This window comes from Prunus avium, chromosome 3 (assembly GCF_965620075.1).
Source record: "Prunus avium chromosome 3, drPruAviu1.hap1.1, whole genome shotgun sequence".
NCBI lineage: Eukaryota > Viridiplantae > Streptophyta > Magnoliopsida > Rosales > Rosaceae > Prunus > Prunus avium.
The window spans coordinates 22,634,893-22,655,262 of NC_142286.1; the positions used below are offsets into that span (position 1 = coordinate 22,634,893).

General features: G+C 39.4%; 1 protein-coding gene, 2 long non-coding RNA genes and 1 other non-coding gene across 5 annotated transcripts; 3 read left to right on the forward strand and 1 right to left on the reverse strand.

The window, feature by feature from the left end:
- The first annotated feature begins 370 nt into the window (after positions 1 to 370).
- On the forward strand, positions 371 to 14,741 carry LOC148295752 (uncharacterized). Of its 2 annotated transcripts, XR_015834417.1 has the most exons (4): positions 371 to 836; positions 949 to 1,010; positions 1,161 to 1,236; positions 14,573 to 14,741. It is a non-coding gene; the product is annotated as an uncharacterized LOC148295752 (long non-coding RNA). The 2 variants fall into 2 exon arrangements; XR_015834416.1 differs by having other exon boundaries at positions 371 to 1,010.
- LOC148295753 (small nucleolar RNA R71) lies at positions 10,328 to 10,434 on the forward strand. Its single transcript, XR_015834900.1, has one exon. It is a non-coding gene; the product is annotated as a small nucleolar RNA R71 (small nucleolar RNA).
- LOC148295754 (uncharacterized) lies at positions 12,809 to 14,554 on the reverse strand. Its single transcript, XM_088250095.1, has one exon. It carries the CDS (start codon positions 14,552 to 14,554, stop codon positions 12,809 to 12,811), a length of 1,746 nt encoding a protein of 581 aa, XP_088106221.1.
- Positions 14,742 to 17,667: 2,926 nt separating the features above from the next.
- Positions 17,668 to 19,142, forward strand: LOC148295755 (uncharacterized). Its single transcript, XR_015834453.1, has 3 exons — positions 17,668 to 18,133; positions 18,246 to 18,307; positions 18,458 to 19,142. It is a non-coding gene; the product is annotated as an uncharacterized LOC148295755 (long non-coding RNA).
- The last annotated feature ends 1,228 nt before the right edge of the window (positions 19,143 to 20,370 follow it).

The window sequence follows — 20,370 nt, forward strand, 5'->3', positions numbered from 1 at the left end:
CGAAAATTTTAAACAAGACTCAAAAAAAAAAAAATTAAAATTAAAAAATTAAAAAACTAAAATTTACTTTCCCACCCCCAAACTTAAATCACACATTGTCCCCAAGGTGTGGAAAAGAAAATAAAGGAAATAATAAAAATAAAAAACTAAAAAACTAAAAGAAAACCGAAAAATAAAATGCGAGCACAAATAAAAGAAAAGACCAAAGAAAAATTTTAAATAAGAAAAGAAGGAAAAGAACACACCTGGCAATTGCTGAGGGACCACTAAAATTGAACAGCAAGAGCATCCGCTTGCCATTACCCCACTTGGATGAAATTGGCTCCTCATTTTAATGACAATAGAGAAAGGGTGTGAATGAGTTGGTCCATGTCAGTGGATGAATAAAAAAAACGAAATAGGAATCAAATAGACTCTTGACTAGAGCCCAGAGCCAACGGCTCTCGTTGTCCCTTTGCTCATCAGAACCCATACTCCATTCAATTTTTCTTAGAATCCACGCCGTCACCTACTCAAAACCCAAAAGTCTCTCTCTTGTGTCTTTCTCAAAACGCAAACCCTTCCCTTTCTCTGTTAGCCCAGTCACCTGCGCAGATATTCCTTTTCGCAAATATTTCTTCTGTGCACTAATAGCGCTTCTTTATCTTGCGCACACTCAAACCTTCTCTCATAGGCATTTCTCTCAGAAACCCACACTCCGCTCTCGTTCGCAGCTGTTTCAAAACTCAAACTTGGAGTTTTCTGTGCTGGATTTGCTCGAAATGGTATTTGGAGTAACCAAGGGGCCGCTCCGTCCTTAACGATGCACTTCAAACATCAGATCTGAGAGGCCAAAGGTAAAACCCTCCTCAGATATTGGAAATTTCGTTTCAGAATTGATGGTGTGAGCAAAGTCTAACCCTTGCGTGTATGTGTATCCATGTGCGGTCAACCCCCAAACTTGCAAAGCTGAGCAGATTTACACCACACATTGGTCTTGATGAAAATTATGTTTCTGAGCTTGGGTAACGGTAAGCCTCGCGGTTTGCTTGTAATCCATCACTGTCAACTTCGTTTGATGGAAGTAGCAATTTTGGCGTCAGTTCAGTTAGGACTGAAGAACCTCTTTGCCTTGTCTTGAGTGACTCATCCACATCTGTTTTCATCTGCTTCAATTTTAGATTTGCATCAACTTGGAAATAAGACGTGGAGACTGCCGGATGTCAGCGAGCAAGTCAATCTTCAAGTTGCGAGCAGGTATAATATCGAATCCCTGCAAGTTTTGTGGTTGTAATCTGGTAGACTTGCTGCTGGGTGCATGATTCCAGCATAGGAATAGCTGCCTTTGATGTTCATGTAGACTTGCTACTGGGTGCATGATTCCAGTGTAGGATTGCTGCTGGGTGCATGATTCCAGTATAGGATTATCTGCTAGTATGTTTGCTGCTGATTGTTGTGTCCTACATTGAACCAAATATGTGTTAGGAGTAGAAAGAAAATAAAAACAACTAGATAAAGAAAACCAACAAAAAGAAGTAACGAGTTTAGAAAAATTGGGTTGCCTCCCAATAAGCGCTTTATTTTAAGTCTGTAGCTAGACGTTGCAGAAGCCTGGTGGTTAGATCACTGGTTCCTTCAGAGTCAATGACTCGCGTGCAATATCGAAGGGCGACTCCAAATATGGTTTCAGCCTGTGACCGTTCACTTTGAATGTGTTGCCATTAATTTCACTTGTAATATCAACCGCCCCATGAGGATAAACCTTAGTAACCAAATAGGGGCCATTCCAACGAAGACTTTAATTCTCCTGGAAATAACTTAAGCCTTGAACTGAATAACACAACCTTTTTCCCTGGCCGAAATTCCTTCCGCAAAATTTTACTGTCATGAAATGCCTTAGTTCTTTCCTTGTAGATGCGAGAACTGTTATAAGCACCTTGACGAGTTTCCTCTAGCTCCTTTAACTGCAATTTCCGCTTTTTCGCTTTTCCCCTGCTGAGCAACTTATCTGTATTTGAACTTGCCTGAAAGCTAGCTTGAACCATATTGTCTACCACATCAATGTGCATACATTCCTGCTGTTCAGCAGGACGTTTTGCTCCTTCAAACAAATTAAAAACCACAGATTGGTCTTGAACTCGTAAAGTTAATGTTCCAGCTTCCACATCAATTAAAGTCCTAGCTGTTGCCATAAACGGTCTCCCCAAAATAATCGGTGTTTGCATGTCTTCATCCATATCCAAGACCACAAAATCTGCAGGAAGATAGAGATTATCCACTTTAATAATGAGGTCTTCAATAATTCCCCTAGGGTAAGCAACTGAACGGTCCGTGTTGAGCCTATTCCTAACAACTAAAATGAGTTATTAAAAATAGAAACTTCAATTCTCGCAAGTGCACGAACCATTTATAGTATAGCTTATGAAATACGAGGTCGATCCCACGGAGAATGGTAACTTGGTTGCAAGTTAAACTACTTAGAATGATGGAAAAACTGAAAACAAAGAAACAAACTAACTAACAATTGGCAAGGTCTAGGACAGAATCCTAGCACCACACACGCACTCGAATGGGGGGTTTTTGTTGTTTAAATGAAAACAAGAGAATGAAATGGAAGTGCTGGAAGTAAACAATGGCAGCAATGAACAAGTTGTGAAACAATGATTGAGAAGTGTTAGAGCCTTGGAATCTACCACTAGTCTTCCTATCCAAGTTATGAATGCATAGAAATTGACTCAAGCTTCATTAACAATAGATTATCGCATACAAGCCCATGGTATCTAGGTGCAGGATGCATGATTCTCCTAAGGCATGTAATTGTGCATGGTATCTACACAACACGTGATCTCTAATATGCAACCTAAGCATGGTATCTACTTAGAATAAAGCATATAAGAGTCATTAAGTTCCTTGAGAATATGATAATCACACAAGTCCTAGAACATGGTATCTGTCCTAGTCAACCTATGGTTATTAACCCCTTGAATGATTCTTAGGCCATTCATGTGTTGCTTGTGAAAGGAGAGTAGAATTGGTGAATCTAAACCCCTTCCCAACCTGTGCTAGATGCATAAAATCCTAGTTAGCTACTCCAAGAAAACATACATCAAGCACATAATAAGCTGGAGATTAACAACTTGATAATGAAAGCAAGGAAATCAATTAACTATGAAATCATCCATAACATTGAATATTCATGACTAGGGCTTCATCCTAAGCCCTAACAAAATGGATTAGTTAAACATAATTATGAATACAGAAGATAAGAAATACATAGGTAGAATAAAGAGAATAGAAGAACTAGCTGGTGGCAGCAAGGTAGTTTCCAGGACAGCTCCCAGCTCTCCCTCCTTTGCAGCTAGCTCTCTCTCTCTCTTTGTGGTGAATCTGAATGTGTGTATGGAAGTAATGGATGAAGTGAATTGTGTCTGGGATGTGGAATGGAAGTGGTATTTATAGGGAGAAGGAAAGGGGAATTCTGAATTGAATATGACTAATGCATACAACACTTGTATTTAGATAATCAGAATTGGTTGCTGCACTAATAAATCCCACCAGCAGCCATAGGTAATCTTCATGTCAGCATGATCAAGCATCCATCCAGAAACCAATAGCTCATGCCTAGCTCACCATGACCAAGCATCCATCAGCTCATCCTCATGTCAGCATGATGTGTATTTTGATGGGCTCACGGATTGGGTTTGGCTGAATCCAAATATGACTTTAAGATATCCATTTTGAAGTTCAGAATGTCTCTGATCCAACCACACAAGTATTGGCCCAATCCAAGCTCGGATGAAGAAGATAAGTCCGAAATGAACTTCTAACTCAATATCCAGTTTTTGCACGTTTTGCACCATTTTGCTTCAAAAGCAATCTCTTGCTGCCTTCAACCTATAGAACACACAAACATAGGTAAGTGACTTGAAATAAAGAGAAACTAAACAAAATTACTAAGTAACGAAGGCATGCAAATGTGTGAAATTATGAACTTATCAAATACCCCCAAACTTAGACTTTGCTAGTCCTCGAGCAAACAAAATAAAACTACAACTTAGAAAACAGAAAATAAGCAGCTAGCCTTCCAAACAATATCCTCAAAGAATCATCAAAGTATATGGTTCCAAAGAAACACAACAATCACAATCTAAGTTCCACACATGATTCAAGAGTGTGCAAAGCTTACAATGACATCCTTAAGTGTAGTGTGTGAATGCCAAATCAGAACAACACCTGCAACTCAAATAAGTACATGCGCACACACTTAAAGCACAATCAAGAATTTCGAGCCCCATAAGCTCATTATGAAATCAGCTCTCCACAGTAATACCACACATTACCAAGGATCAAAAGGACTTTACAAGGGTTGTAATGAGGCTTAGGGTAGTGGTTGAATGAAAGAGGAGACATGGAGATATAACAACATTTTGAGCACAACTAAAGCATAGGTAAAAGCATGAGAGATTACTGAACTTTGTAACAAGCAAGGAACACATACATGAGCAGATTTTCAACATAATTTCAGCACCTTCAAATGTGTTATTTGGCCTAATTTTGTGGCTCTTTACCCTAGATCACCATGATCTTTCCTTATAACACCCTAGGGCCGTGACTACATTGGTCACACTTCATTACCTCTTTTGATTAGTTAACAATACCCCAAAACTTATTTCTTTTCAACACTTGGGTTACAGCACTAATGACTCACTTTTGCTCCAAAAACCTTGCAATCTTTATGACTCTCCTTTAAAGATAGCTTTAATTGCTCAAAGAATAGGTAAAGATAAGAAACAGAGATTTATTATGGTAGAAATGGTTTACACAAAGAAAGGCTTAACGTAGGCTCAAATGGATTGACTAGGGATGAATACATGTAGAGGGATGGTTAGAAAGGCTCAAACGATTTAAACATGGCCTAAATCACTTCCTAAGCATTGTATGGCAACAGAATGTCTCAAGAGATATTCAAATAAGTTCTAGAGCATGAAACCAAGATCATGAAATAAGCAGAATTGCATAACATCTCCAAGTAGCAAGAAATTGGACTAACTTGGCAAAGTGCTCAATAAGTGCAAGGATGGCATGCAAGACAAAGTTCACTCAGAATCACACATAGGCCTTAAACAATGACTATCAATTTCTGAAAAAACCATATTAGTATTAAATCCAAGTCTTATCATAGGTGTTTGGAAGGATAACGAAACAACACACAAAATCCTGCGTTATTAGACACTAGACACACTTAAAAATTTTAAAATTTGACAATAAAACAACATAACTGAATCCTTCCCCCCAAACTTAAATGAAACATTGTCCTCAATGTTTAGAGTATAAGAACAAGCAATGCCTCATAAATGAAAGGAAAGAAGATAAGGAAAAGACATAACCAAATGTTAGAGTTCAGAAAACAACTCCCCTTTGAAGCGATTAGGACGCAAGCAAGCTCCTTGCACGTTCTATCTTCTCCTCATCACCTTGGGTTGCCTCCCAAGAAGCGCTAAGTTTTATGTCTTCAGCCGGACGTCCAAACTTTGGTGAGCTTCAAGAGAGTGGTGGAGGCTCCTTGAGTGCTTGAGACTCAATATTGGCATCAAAGTTGGCATCAAAGTAAGGTTTCAACCGATGTCCGTTCACCTTGAAGGTGCTGCCATCCTTAATATTTTGAATCTCCACTGCGCCATGATCAAACACATTAGTAATAACAAAAGGGCCAATCCACCGAGAACGAAGCTTACCTGGGAAGAGCTTAAGGCGTGAATTGAATAAGAGAACCTTCTGCCCTTCCTCAAACGTCTTCCTAAGAATCTTCTTGTCATGATACTGCTTTGTTTTCTCCTTATAAAGCTTAGCGTTCTCATACGCCTCATGTCGCAACTCCTCCAACTCATTGAGTTGAAGCCTCCTCTTTTCACCAGCAGCTTTCATGTCAAAATTGAATGCCTTGATCGCCCAATAAGCCCTGTGCTCAAGCTCCACTGGTAAGTGACAAGGTTTACCAAAAACAAGTCTATATGGAGACATACCTATGGGGGTCTTATAAGCTGTCCTATAAGCCCACAATGCATCCTCCAAACGCATGTACCAATCCTTCCTTGTGGTGTTCACTGTCTTCTCAAGTATGTGCTTAATCTCCCTATTGCTTATCTCAACCTGCCCACTAGTTTGAGGATGGTAGGGTGTTGCCACCTTATGCTTGATTCCATACTTCTTCAAGAGTGCTGCAAAAGCTTGGTTAACAAAATGGGAGCCACCATCACTAATGATTGCTCTTGGTGTGCCAAACCTTGTAAAAATATTTCCTCTGAGAAAACTGATCACAATCTTAGCATCATTAGTTCTAGTGGCAATGGCTTCCACCCATTTGGAAACATAATCGACAGCAACTAATATATATTCAAATCCATAAGAAGTAGGAAAAGGGCCCATGAAATCAATTCCCCAAACATCAAATATATCAATGACTAAGATATTAGTGAGAGGCATCTGATTTCTAGCATGCAAATTACCCATCCGTTGGCATCTATCACATGAAGCACAAAATGTATAAGCATCCTTAAAAAGGGTAGGCCAAAAGAAACCTGATTGTAGCACTTTGTTGGCAGTCTTCTTTGCTCCAAAATGGCCTCCGCATGCATGGGAGTGACAAAACTCTAGAATGCTCTTAAAATCACCTTCAGGCACACACCTTCGAATTACTTGGTCCGGACAATGCTTGAATAGGTATGGATCATCCCAAAAGTAGTATCTTGCTTGTTTCCTAAGCTTGTCACGTTGGAATGTAGATAACCCTGTAGGGAGTTCGTTAGTGCATAAGTAGTTAACAATATCAGCAAACCAAGGCAATGGATTAAGAGAATTCAAAGCACAAATAGAGAAGAGTTGCTCATCAGGGAAGCTTTCACGCAATGGCAGTGAATCCTCCTCTTCATTAGATACATGCACCAATCTACTCAAGTGATCAGCCACCACATTCTCACTTCCTTTCTTATCTTTTATCTCCAAGTCAAACTCTTGCAACAAGAGGATCCATCTAATGAGGCGTGGCTTGGCATCCTTTTTAGCTAACAAGTATTTCAATGCTGCATGATCAGTGTAAACAATGACCTTGTTAGTAATCAAATAAGATCTGAACTTCTCTAAAGCAAATATGACAGCTAATAACTCCTTCTCTGTGGTGGAATAGTTGAGTTGGGCATCGTTGAGGGTTCTACTAGCATAGTAGATGGCATGTGGCTTCTTATCAACTCGCTGCCCCAAAACAGCTCCAACAGCATAATCTGAGGCGTCACACATCAGTTCAAAAGGCAAGCTCCAATCCGGTGGCATAATGATTGGGGCAGTTGTGAGCATCATTTTCAAAGCATTGAAAGCATTCTCACAGTTTTGATCAAACACAAAATCCATGTCCTTGGCAAGGAGATTGCACAAAGGCCTTGCAATCTTAGAAAAATCTTTAATGAAACGCCTATAGAAACCTGCATGGCCAAGGAAAGAACGTACTTCTTTGACAGAAGTAGGTGAGGGCATAGAAGCAATCAAATCAATCTTAGCTTTATCTACCTCAATTCCATTACTAGAGATGACATGACCAAGAACTATGCCTTGGTTAACCATAAAATGACATTTTTCCCAATTAAGCACAAGGTTATTTTGTTCACATCTAGCCAACACCTTAGATAAGTTATGCAAACATTGATCAAAAGAATCACCAAAGACAGAGAAGTCATCCATGAATACCTCAATAAACCTTTCTACCATGTCGGAGAAAATGCTCATCATGCACCTTTGGAAAGTGGCTGGGGCGTTGCAAAGACCAAAGGGCATCCTCCTATAAGCAAAAGTACCAAAGGGACATGTGAAGGTTGTCTTCTCTTGATCTTCTGGGGCTATGGCGATTTGGTTGTAACCTGAATATCCATCAAGGAAGCAATAGTGGCTATGGCCAGCCAATCTCTCAAGCATTTGATCAATAAATGGAAGAGGGAAGTGATCCTTGCTTGTTGCTGTGTTGAGCTTCCTATAATCAATGCAAACTCTCCAGCCCGTGGTCATCCGTGTTGGTACAAGCTCGTTTGCTTCATTCTTCACCACTGTGATACCTGATTTCTTGGGGACAACTTGTATTGGGCTCACCCATTTACTGTCAGAAATAGGGTAAATAATACCAACATCTAAAAGCTTCATTACTTCTTTCCTTACCACCTCCTTCATGTTTGGATTGAGACGTCTTTGGGCATCCCTCTTAGGCACTGCATTGTCCTCCAATAGTATCCTATGCATGCACGATGTTGGGCTTATGCCTTTGATATCTGCAATGCTCCATCCAATCGCAGTTTTGTGCTCTTTTAGAACCCTCAAAAGCTTCTTCTCATCATTTGGTTCGAGGTGTGAGGCAATGATAACAGGTAGAGTCTCACTCTCACCTAAATAAGCATATTTAAGGTGTGTTGGCAATTGCTTTAATTCCAACTCCGGTGCCTGCACAATAGAAGGTAAAACCTTATTAGTAGGTGCGGGTAAAGATTCAAATTGGTTTGCATACCTCTTTCCCACTTCTATGTAGCTATCCATGCTGCAAACAAGCTCAAGAAGTAAAGGAGAGATCACAGCCTCTAATCTGTCCACTTCTTCTTTCCTTATGCTTTGTGTGATGCATGCTTCAATAGGCTCCAAATAACTCATTGGCAGTGCTTCTTTCACCATATTATCAATTGCATCAAGCTGGAAAACTTCATGCTCATCACTTGGAAACTTGGAGGCTTCAAACACTTTGAATGCTATTGTCTCATCAAACACGTTCATAGTCAATGTACCCTTCTTCACATCAATAATTGCACCGGCAGTTGCCATGAATGGACGACCAAGAATGAGTGGTAACTGATTGTCATGAATTGGTGCTTCTTCCATTTCCAACACCAAGAAATCAGCTGGCAAAATCAGCTCTTCTACTTTCACCAAAACATCTTCTAGAATGCCCCTAGGGTACCTGATAGTTCTATCTGCCAATTGAATGCTCACAGATGTGGCTTGCAACTCACCAAGGTTAAGTTTCTCATAAACATGATATGGCATAAGGTTAATGGATGCACCAAGATCAAGCAAAGCTTTTTGAAACTTAAAATCACCAACTATACAAGGTATAGAAAATGAACCTGGATCCTTTAGCTTTGGAGGTAGCTTTCTTTGTAAGACTGCACTAACCTCTTCACTTAATGCAACCTGTTCATGCTCTTTGAATCTCCTCTTGTTAGTGCATAGATCCTTCAAAAATTTTGCATATTTTGGAATCTGAGCAATGGCATTGAGCAATGGGATGTTGATTTGCACTTTCTTGAATATTTCCATTATCTCATCCAAGCCTTGATCTTTCTTTGACTTTGATAACCTGCTGGGAAAGGGTGCAATAGGCCTAAAAGCATTAGATGAAATTGGAACTTGATTAGCATTAGATGATACCTTAGGGCCTGTGCTCTTTCCAAGAGAATTGAGGGGCTGTTGGGTGGAACCTGTGGGCTGCCCTTGTGGTGGCTGAATGATCTCCACGTTTTCTCCATCTTCTTGCTCTTCATTGGCATCTCCAACCTTATTATCAACTTGTTTACCACTTCTCAAGATGTGCACTGCTTTAACTTGCTCATGATGCCTTGGATTCACCTCCGTTTGGCTTGGAAAAGTTCCGGATGCTCTATTGCTCATGGAGGATGCAATCTGCCCAACTTGCACTTCTAGTTTGTTCACTGCATTTTGAAGATTCTGATTGGTTTGCATCTGTTGCCCCATGAACTTCTTGAACATGTCTTGCAATTCTCCCATTTGATCACCCCTTTGCTCTTGTACTTGTTGGGGAGCTTGCTGGAATTGCCTTTGTTGTATTTGAAATCCTGGGGGAGGTCCTTGAGATTGTTGCACATTTGAATTATTGCTCCACCTGAAATTAGGATGATTTCTCCACCCCGGATTGTATGTGTTTGAGTAAGGATCATTCTGAGGATTCCTTCCTTGAAGGGCATTTGCTTGCTCTAGCATGTGCTTTGCAAAAGATTGGTCTTGAACTTCCTCTTTGCTTCCTAGAGGGCCAGTCACTGCCTGTTGAAGCAAAGAACACATAACATCAAGTTTTGCATTAATCTCATTATTAGTACTTACCTCAGAGACCACAGCTTTCATAGGAGCTCCTCTTCCTTTATTGTAGCTCCATTGTTGAGAGTTGGTACTCAAAGATTCAAAGAGAGTAAAAGCCTCATCTGCTGTTTTGTTCATCAGTCCTTCTCCACTTGTTGCATCTACCATCATCCTTTCGGAATCAAGCAAACCTTCATAGAAAGATTGCATTTGCATCCAACTCTCTATATTGTGGTGTGGGCAAGAACTCATCATCTCCTTGTACCTCTCCCAGCATTCATGAAAAGCTTCTCCTTCTCTTTGTGTGAAACCAAGAATTTCCTTTCTAATCTTGTTAGTCTTTTGAGCTGGAAAGAATTTCTGCAAAAACTTATTAGAAAGCTCATCCCAAGTACGAATTGAAGCATTAGGCAAAGAGTATAACCATGACTTAGCCTTATCTTTTAAACTGAATGGGAATAGCCTCATCTTAATCTGCTCATCATCAAGTCCTTGAATTTTGATTGTAGCACATATTTCAAAGAATTGCTTAACATGCATGTAAGGATCCTCAGTGGTATTACCATAATAAGTTGGAAGAAGATGAATCATACCACTTCTAAGCTCAAACCTGTCAATTGTGAGTTGAGGATAGACGATGCACGAAGGTTGATCAGTGACTTTGGGGATGGAAAATTCACGCAGGGGTTTCCTAGGTTGGACAACAAGCGCACCACCTCCTTCATCATTATTGTTGTTGTTTGGAATCTCTGCCATCTTGCTTGAACCTTCAGATTCGTAGCTCTCAGATTCAGCACTTAAAGAACTATAATTCCTCCTCAAACCAACACGTACAGCAAAAGTTCCTGGTGAAATTGGCTCAGAATCAGATTCGGACATATATGCACACACAAGAAACCAATTAGTGCCTTCAAATGGAGATAACAACTAAAAAGAAAAACAGAATACAGAAATAAAAACCAACGAAAACAAAAACAAAAACACTCAAAGTAATCTAACTATAGCACCATCGTTACCGGTTCCCCGGCAACGGCGCCAAAAACTTGTTGAGCCTATTCCTAACAACTAAAATGAGTTATTAAAAATAGAAACTTCAATTCTCGCAAGTGCACGAACCATTTATAGTATAGCTTATGAAATACGAGGTCGATCCCACGGAGAATGGTAACTTGGTTGCAAGTTAAACTACTTAGAATGATGGAAAAACTGAAAACAAAGAAACAAACTAACTAACAATTGGCAAGGTCTAGGACAGAATCCTAGCACCACACACGCACTCGAATGGGGGGTTTTTGTTGTTTAAATGAAAACAAGAGAATGAAATGGAAGTGCTGGAAGTAAACAATGGCAGCAATGAACAAGTTGTGAAACAATGATTGAGAAGTGTTAGAGCCTTGGAATCTACCACTAGTCTTCCTATCCAAGTTATGAATGCATAGAAATTGACTCAAGCTTCATTAACAATAGATTATCGCATACAAGCCCATGGTATCTAGGTGCAGGATGCATGATTCTCCTAAGGCATGTAATTGTGCATGGTATCTACACAACACGTGATCTCTAATATGCAACCTAAGCATGGTATCTACTTAGAATAAAGCATATAAGAGTCATTAAGTTCCTTGAGAATATGATAATCACACAAGTCCTAGAACATGGTATCTGTCCTAGTCAACCTATGGTTATTAACCCCTTGAATGATTCTTAGGCCATTCATGTGTTGCTTGTGAAAGGAGAGTAGAATTGGTGAATCTAAACCCCTTCCCAACCTGTGCTAGATGCATAAAATCCTAGTTAGCTACTCCAAGAAAACATACATCAAGCACATAATAAGCTGGAGATTAACAACTTGATAATGAAAGCAAGGAAATCAATTAACTATGAAATCATCCATAACATTGAATATTCATGACTAGGGCTTCATCCTAAGCCCTAACAAAATGGATTAGTTAAACATAATTATGAATACAGAAGATAAGAAATACATAGGTAGAATAAAGAGAATAGAAGAACTAGCTGGTGGCAGCAAGGTAGTTTCCAGGACAGCTCCCAGCTCTCCCTCCTTTGCAGCTAGCTCTCTCTCTCTCTTTGTGGTGAATCTGAATGTGTGTATGGAAGTAATGGATGAAGTGAATTGTGTCTGGGATGTGGAATGGAAGTGGTATTTATAGGGAGAAGGAAAGGGGAATTCTGAATTGAATATGACTAATGCATACAACACTTGTATTTAGATAATCAGAATTGGTTGCTGCACTAATAAATCCCACCAGCAGCCATAGGTAATCTTCATGTCAGCATGATCAAGCATCCATCCAGAAACCAATAGCTCATGCCTAGCTCACCATGACCAAGCATCCATCAGCTCATCCTCATGTCAGCATGATGTGTATTTTGATGGGCTCACGGATTGGGTTTGGCTGAATCCAAATATGACTTTAAGATATCCATTTTGAAGTTCAGAATGTCTCTGATCCAACCACACAAGTATTGGCCCAATCCAAGCTCGGATGAAGAAGATAAGTCCGAAATGAACTTCTAACTCAATATCCAGTTTTTGCACGTTTTGCACCATTTTGCTTCAAAAGCAATCTCTTGCTGCCTTCAACCTATAGAACACACAAACATAGGTAAGTGACTTGAAATAAAGAGAAACTAAACAAAATTACTAAGTAACGAAGGCATGCAAATGTGTGAAATTATGAACTTATCAGTCCGCCAGTTGTAGAATAACTGATGTAGGCTTGATTTCTCCTTGTCCTAGTCTCTGAAAAACAGAAAAAGGCATTAAATTAATACTGGCACCCAAATCAATTAAAGCACGTTTAAAATTAGAATTTCCAATTGTGCATGAAATTGTAAAACTCCCTGGGTCTTGTTTCTTTGGAGGCAGTTTGTGTAATAAAACTGCGCTGCACTGTTCTGTAAGAATAACTTTTTCAAAATCCACGAGCTTCTTTTTCTTTGTGCAAACATCCTTTAAAAACTTGGCATAAGAGGGAATGTTCTTAATTGCGTCAATCAATGGAAGATTGATCTGAACTTTGGCCAACGTCTTCATAAAATCTGTCAACTGTTGATCTTTAACTTTGGGCTTCAACCTTTCAGGATAAGGCATTGGAGGCACATAAACACGTTCTGCAGTTTCTGCAGCAATTTTTTCACTGTTTTCGGATCTGCCCATAGACTCTGTAGAATCCGCAACAATATTAGATTCTGCAAAATTTTCTGAATTTGTTTGTGGCTGTGATGCTGCCCCTGTATTTCCAGCACAATTGTCACCTCTATTGTCATAACTTTTACCCGAACGTAGAACTCGAACTGCCTTACAATCTGCGCCTCCCCTTGGATTTTGTTCAGTTTGGCTAGGAAATGTACCTGGTGCTCTTTCTGAAACTTGGAATGCAATCTGCCCCATTTGCTTTTCTATGTTTTTCACTGTTGCATGCAGATTTTGGAATTCTTGACTGGTGGCGTTTGCTAATTTTTCAATTGCAACCTCCCAAGCAGCCTTCGGCGCAGTAGGTTGCTGTACCTGTTGTTGAAATTGTGGCCTTGCAGGCTGATCTCTGTCCCACTTAAAATTAGGATGATCTCTCCAACCCGGGTTGTAGACATTTGAATACGGGTCATATCTTGGACGCTGGAAATTATTAAATGCATTAACTTGTTCCGCTGCAAATTCCGGATAAGCATCTTTATGTGGACAGCTCAAAAAATCATGGGTTGTCACATTGCAAATGCTACAGGCAGCTGGTAAAAGCTGCTGTACAGCAACCTGTGAACCTGGAATTCTTTGTAATAACATGTCAAATTTTGCATCGAATCTTTCAAGCTTTTTCTCCATTTTTTCAATTTGTGCGGACATATATGGAGAACCATTAGATATCTCAAAAACAGATCTAGATTGTGGCTGCTCAACTGCCCATTGCTGTGTATCTGCTGCCATTTTTTCAAATAATAAACAAGCCTCTTGTGCATTTTTATCCTTGTACGAACCGCCGCATGAAGCGTTGACAAGAGTTTTTGTTGTCATATTTAACCCTCTGAAAAATATATGCACTTGATCCGTACTGCTAATACCAGAATGTGGGCATTTTCTATTCAACTCTTTAAACCGTTCCCACGCCTCATGGCTTCCAGATGGAAGTGTGAGGAGCCATCTCCTTGCTTGATCTTTCAATGTGTATGGAAATAAACGAAGCTTAATAGATTCAGCTGAAAATCCTTTCACCAAAATATTCTTGCATCCCATTAAAAATTCTGCAATGTGCATGTTAGGATCATCGGTTGATAACCCATGAAATGTAGGTAGAATACTCAACATGTGATGCTTGATTTCGAATGTAGACCCTTCTTCCACTGCTGGATATGTAATGCAACCTGGTATGTTAGTTGCATGAGCTGTTAAAGAATTACCCAAAGGATCACCAGCCTCTGGAATAACAAAAGCCATTGTTTCTTTACTGTGCAGGTCCTCAGAATATAAAGATTGCAGAAAAGTCCCTTGCAGTGAAGGAACCCACAGCAAATTTTGCTCCTTGCGTCTCCTCCTTAAAGATTGCTCAGGTTCTGGATCAAACGGAACCAACTGCTGAACTGCTGAACGCGTGCTGACCATGCACAGATTGTAATCTGCACTGCCCTGCTGTGATCTGTAAAAATAAAATAAAAACGGAAATTATTTCTTTCTTTTTCTTTTTTTTTTTAAAATTTTTATGTACAGCAATAATTAATGCAGAATCTGATTAGAACGAATTATTTTGAAATAATCCCCGGCAACGGCGCCAATTTCTTGATAGGCTTTTCAGTACCTGCGCAAACAGGGTTAAAACTCCTACAAAACTTGCAAGAATGACAAGGTTATTGTAGTATAAATGATTCTCGCAAGGTCGTTCTCCGCAGGGATTATTAAATAACTCGTAGCAACCAAATTCTAATTAATTATTGTAAAAGAGAAAGTTGAGATGTTTGATTTTAAGACCTTAACTTAAAACGAATTTAACTAATAAAAATAAGGCAATATGTAAATTTAAAGCTAAGGGCAAGAGAAACAGTTGTGTTTTTAGAAATCAAATTAAGAAAGCACTAGGGATCCGCCGTCACCTTAACAATTCTATATAGTTCTCCCAATTACTTATGATCTATACATGCATATTTCGAAGGTTAGGTATTCCTAATATATGCCTACTTGGACCCCCAACATAGAGCGTATATCACACATGCAATCTGTCTGTGGTATTCAGATCAAATCTAAACATACATGACTCATTAAGTTCTGTGAAACCTTTTGAAAAACCATGCAACCCTTAAGACGTGGTATTCATCCTAAGTGAACTTGCACATATTAATCACAAGAAGCCTTCATCAATTTCAGGGACCGACCTCCGACCAAAACTGCATCAAATTACTTTTCTAAACATCCTAATGGTGATCAAGCATCAAGACACTTAGATAGTTTAACCCAGTGATGAATAATTCGAAAACATACATGCATATAATCATAAGCAAATTGGACAGAAACTACATATTCTTGCTAAGGCTCGTGGCCTCACCCTAGCAAAAGAGAGTTAGTTACGCATGTTCATAATAAAAATAATCAAGTTCTTCATTCAAATAATAAAGATCGAAAACACCTTGAAGTAGAAATTCTTCACAAATCCTAGTAAAGTCGCGTTCAAAAGCCAAAAGAGAAGTCCCAAAATTCTGTGAAATAGAACTTAAATACTCCCTAAAACCTAGCTGCCAAGAACCTGCTTTTCTATCCCCACAAGGAAACTAAATAAAATAAAATAATGACATGACATAAAATCCAAATTGGACTAGGAGAATCTGCCCCCAATCTGCCCAGCCACGTTTTGGCCTCAAATCTGATCCAAATCCGGCCCAATACAGCTCATTTTAAAGATAAAAACGTTCTGAACACTTCTCCAGAAGGCCACGAATCCATCAGAGGTCATCTCGGGCTCCAAAAACGCCATAAAAGCCCAACACGTCACTTTCCAGCACTGCACACTGCTCCTTTATTTTATCGCCAGAAAATAACCGCTTGGTAGAAAAGTCTGAAATTTTGATACGATCAAGCCAAGTGACTCACGAACATCCTCCAACTGGAATTACTCCAAAATTCGTCCATTTGATTATGTTTTGCTCCAGAGAAAGTCGAAAGTCCTATATTGAGAATACAATTCAAAGTATCAAAATTCTTCCAAAATATTAACCAAAATATATTAAGAATGGGGCTAAATATATAATATAAAATATGCCCATCAAAATACCCCCAAACTTAGCTTTTTGCTTGTCCTCAAGCAAAACAAGACTCAAAGAAAATAAAAAAAACTTAACAAACTAGACACAAGGCTAAAACTTAAACAAGACAAAATTTCCACCTTCAAGTTGCAATCCATAGAAAATGTTAAAAATCCGAACATCTTTTCAAAAGCTCCAACCAATCCCACTACAGAGTCTAAACCATTGAGAGTCAATTAGAAAAGAATCCACAAATTTCCTTCGGTGTAAAGTGAACCATCATAATTAAGGAGACTCAACCAAAAACCCTTACCTTTCATCCCGTTTATTCACACTTCACCCACTAACTTCACACATAATTTTTTTTTTTTTTTCTTTTTCTCTTTTTGCTTCTCTCTCTCTCTCTTCTTTTTTTTTTTTTTTTTTTTTTTTTTTGTAACAGTGGTGGTCGTGCAATGTCAGATCACTCAAGCTTTCGATCCAACCCATGTAATGAGCTTTAGGTCAATGACTCCCAAACCAAATAAGGCTTTGGGGCACTAGGTGTAGAACACCCCTAAGGACTTATTAACCCGAGTTGGAAAGGCTACGAAACCAACTAACCACCCTGCCCCATGCCAAAACTCTACCGTTGGACTCGAGAATCACTGCTGATTAGGCAGGACTGGCCCGGTTACTAGGCAAAGCCTCGGGTGAGACAATTATTACTTTAAAACACATACTAATTTTATTTTATATAGAACAAAAATTAAAACACACTTGGACAAAAAATTAAGTATTTTGATCTCACTCCCCACAAACCATGTTGGTGTGATGTGCAAATTTCAAAGTGTAATTCATGAATTAGTATCCAAGCAACAATAAATAGAAAAGACTCTAATGAGGGATTGATCTTCACCATGTCTATCTGTTCTAATGTTTAAAATAATCTATGGATATTGACTTAAAAACGAAAATTTTAAACAAGACTCAAAAAAAAAAAAATTAAAATTAAAAAATTAAAAAACTAAAATTTACTTTCCCACCCCCAAACTTAAATCACACATTGTCCCCAAGGTGTGGAAAAGAAAATAAAGGAAATAATAAAAATAAAAAACTAAAAAACTAAAAGAAAACCGAAAAATAAAATGCGAGCACAAATAAAAGAAAAGACCAAAGAAAAATTTTAAATAAGAAAAGAAGGAAAAGAACACACCTGGCAATTGCTGAGGGACCACTAAAATTGAACAGCAAGAGCATCCGCTTGCCATTACCCCACTTGGATGAAATTGGCTCCTCATTTTAATGACAATAGAGAAAGGGTGTGAATGAGTTGGTCCATGTCAGTGGATGAATAAAAAAAACGAAATAGGAATCAAATAGACTCTTGACTAGAGCCCAGAGCCAACGGCTCTCGTTGTCCCTTTGCTCATCAGAACCCATACTCCATTCAATTTTTCTTAGAATCCACGCCGTCACCTACTCAAAACCCAAAAGTCTCTCTCTTGTGTCTTTCTCAAAACGCAAACCCTTCCCTTTCTCTGTTAGCCCAGTCACCTGCGCAGATATTCCTTTTCGCAAATATTTCTTCTGTGCACTAATAGCGCTTCTTTATCTTGCGCACACTCAAACCTTCTCTCATAGGCATTTCTCTCAGAAACCCACACTCCGCTCTCGTTCGCAGCTGTTTCAAAACTCAAACTTGGAGTTTTCTGTGCTGGATTTGCTCGAAATGGTATTTGGAGTAACCAAGGGGCCGCTCCGTCCTTAACGATGCACTTCAAACATCAGATCTGAGAGGCCAAAGGTAAAACCCTCCTCAGATATTGGAAATTTCGTTTCAGAATTGATGGTGTGAGCAAAGTCTAACCCTTGCGTGTATGTGTATCCATGTGCGGTCAACCCCCAAACTTGCAAAGCTGAGCAGATTTACACCACACATTGGTCTTGATGAAAATTATGTTTCTGAGCTTGGGTAACGGTAAGCCTCGCGGTTTGCTTGTAATCCATCACTGTCAACTTCGTTTGATGGAAGTAGCAATTTTGGCGTCAGTTCAGTTAGGACTGAAGAACCTCTTTGCCTTGTCTTGAGTGACTCATCCACATCTGTTTTCATCTGCTTCAATTTTAGATTTGCATCAACTTGGAAATAAGACGTGGAGACTGCCGGATGTCAGCGAGCAAGTCAATCTTCAAGTTGCGAGCAGGTATAATATCGAATCCCTGCAAGTTTTGTGGTTGTAATCTGGTAGACTTGCTGCTGGGTGCATGATTCCAGCATAGGAATAGCTGCCTTTGATGTTCATGTAGACTTGCTACTGGGTGCATGATTCCAGTGTAGGATTGCTGCTGGGTGCATGATTCCAGTATAGGATTATCTGCTAGTATGTTTGCTGCTGATTGTTGTGTCCTACATTGAACCAAATATGTGTTAGGAGTAGAAAGAAAATAAAAACAACTAGATAAAGAAAACCAACAAAAAGAAGTAACGAGTTTAGAAAAATTGGGTTGCCTCCCAATAAGCGCTTTATTTTAAGTCTGTAGCTAGACGTTGCAGAAGCCTGGTGGTTAGATCACTGGTTCCTTCAGAGTCAATGACTCGCGTGCAATATCGAAGGGCGACTCCAAATATGGTTTCAGCCTGTGACCGTTCACTTTGAATGTGTTGCCATTAATTTCACTTGTAATATCAACCGCCCCATGAGGATAAACCTTAGTAACCAAATAGGGGCCATTCCAACGAAGACTTTAATTCTCCTGGAAATAACTTAAGCCTTGAACTGAATAACACAACCTTTTTCCCTGGCCGAAATTCCTTCCGCAAAATTGAATTGTTCAATTTGGAACACCTATTGATTTCGGATCGAGCCAAAAGCACCCTAAACATCATAATATGGTGGGAGGAGTCATTTTGGTGAGTTTTCAGTAAAATCCAATCGCTAGAAGTATGGAATACACCAACCACTCCAATTAGGAACGAACTGCCGTTGAACTTGAATTGTCCAATTTCGAACACCTATTGATTTCGGATCGAGCCCAAAACTTGGGCAAAATCCTAATATGGTGGGAGGAGTCATTTTGGTGAGTTTTGAGTGAAATCCAATCGCTAGAAGTATGGAATACACCAACCACTCCAATTAGGAACGAACTGCCGTTGAACTTGAATTGTCCAATTTGGAACACCTATTGATTTCGGATCGAACCCCAAACTTGGGCAACATCATAATATGTGGGAGGAGTCATTTGGTGAGTTTTGAGTGAAATCCAATCGCTAGAAGTATGGAATACACCAACCACTCCAATTAGGAACGAACTGCCGTTGAACTTGAATTGTCCAATTTCTCACACCTATTGATTTCGGATCGAGCCCAAAACTTGGGCAACATCATAATATGGTGGGAGGAGTCATTTGGTGAGTTTTGAGTGAAATCCAATCGCAAGAAGTATGGAATACCCCAACCACTCCAATTAGGAACGAACTGCCGTTGAACTTGAATTGTCCAATTTGGAACACCTATTGATTTCGGATCGAGCCCAAAACTTGGGTAACATCATAATATGGTGGGAGGAGTCATTTGGTGAGTTTTGAGTGAAATCCAATCACTAGAAGTATGGAATACACCAACCACTGTAATTAGGAACGAAATGCCGTTGAACTTGAATTGTCCAATTTGGAACACCTATTGAATTCGGATCGAGCCCAAAACTTGGGCAACATCATAATATGGTGGGAAGAGTCATTTGGTGAGTTTTGAGTGAAATCCAATCGCTAGAAGTATGGAATACACCAACCACTCCAATTAGGAAGGAACAGCCGTTGAACTTGAATTGTCCAATTTCTCACACCTATTGATTTCGGATCGAGCCCAAAACTTGGGCAACATCATAATATGGTGGGAGGAGTCATTTGGTGAGTTTTGAGTGAAATCCAATCGCTAGAAGTATGGAATACACCAACCACACCAATTAGGAACGAACTGCCGTTGAACTTGAATTGTCCAATTTGGAACACCTATTGATTTCGGATCGAGCCCAAAACTTGGG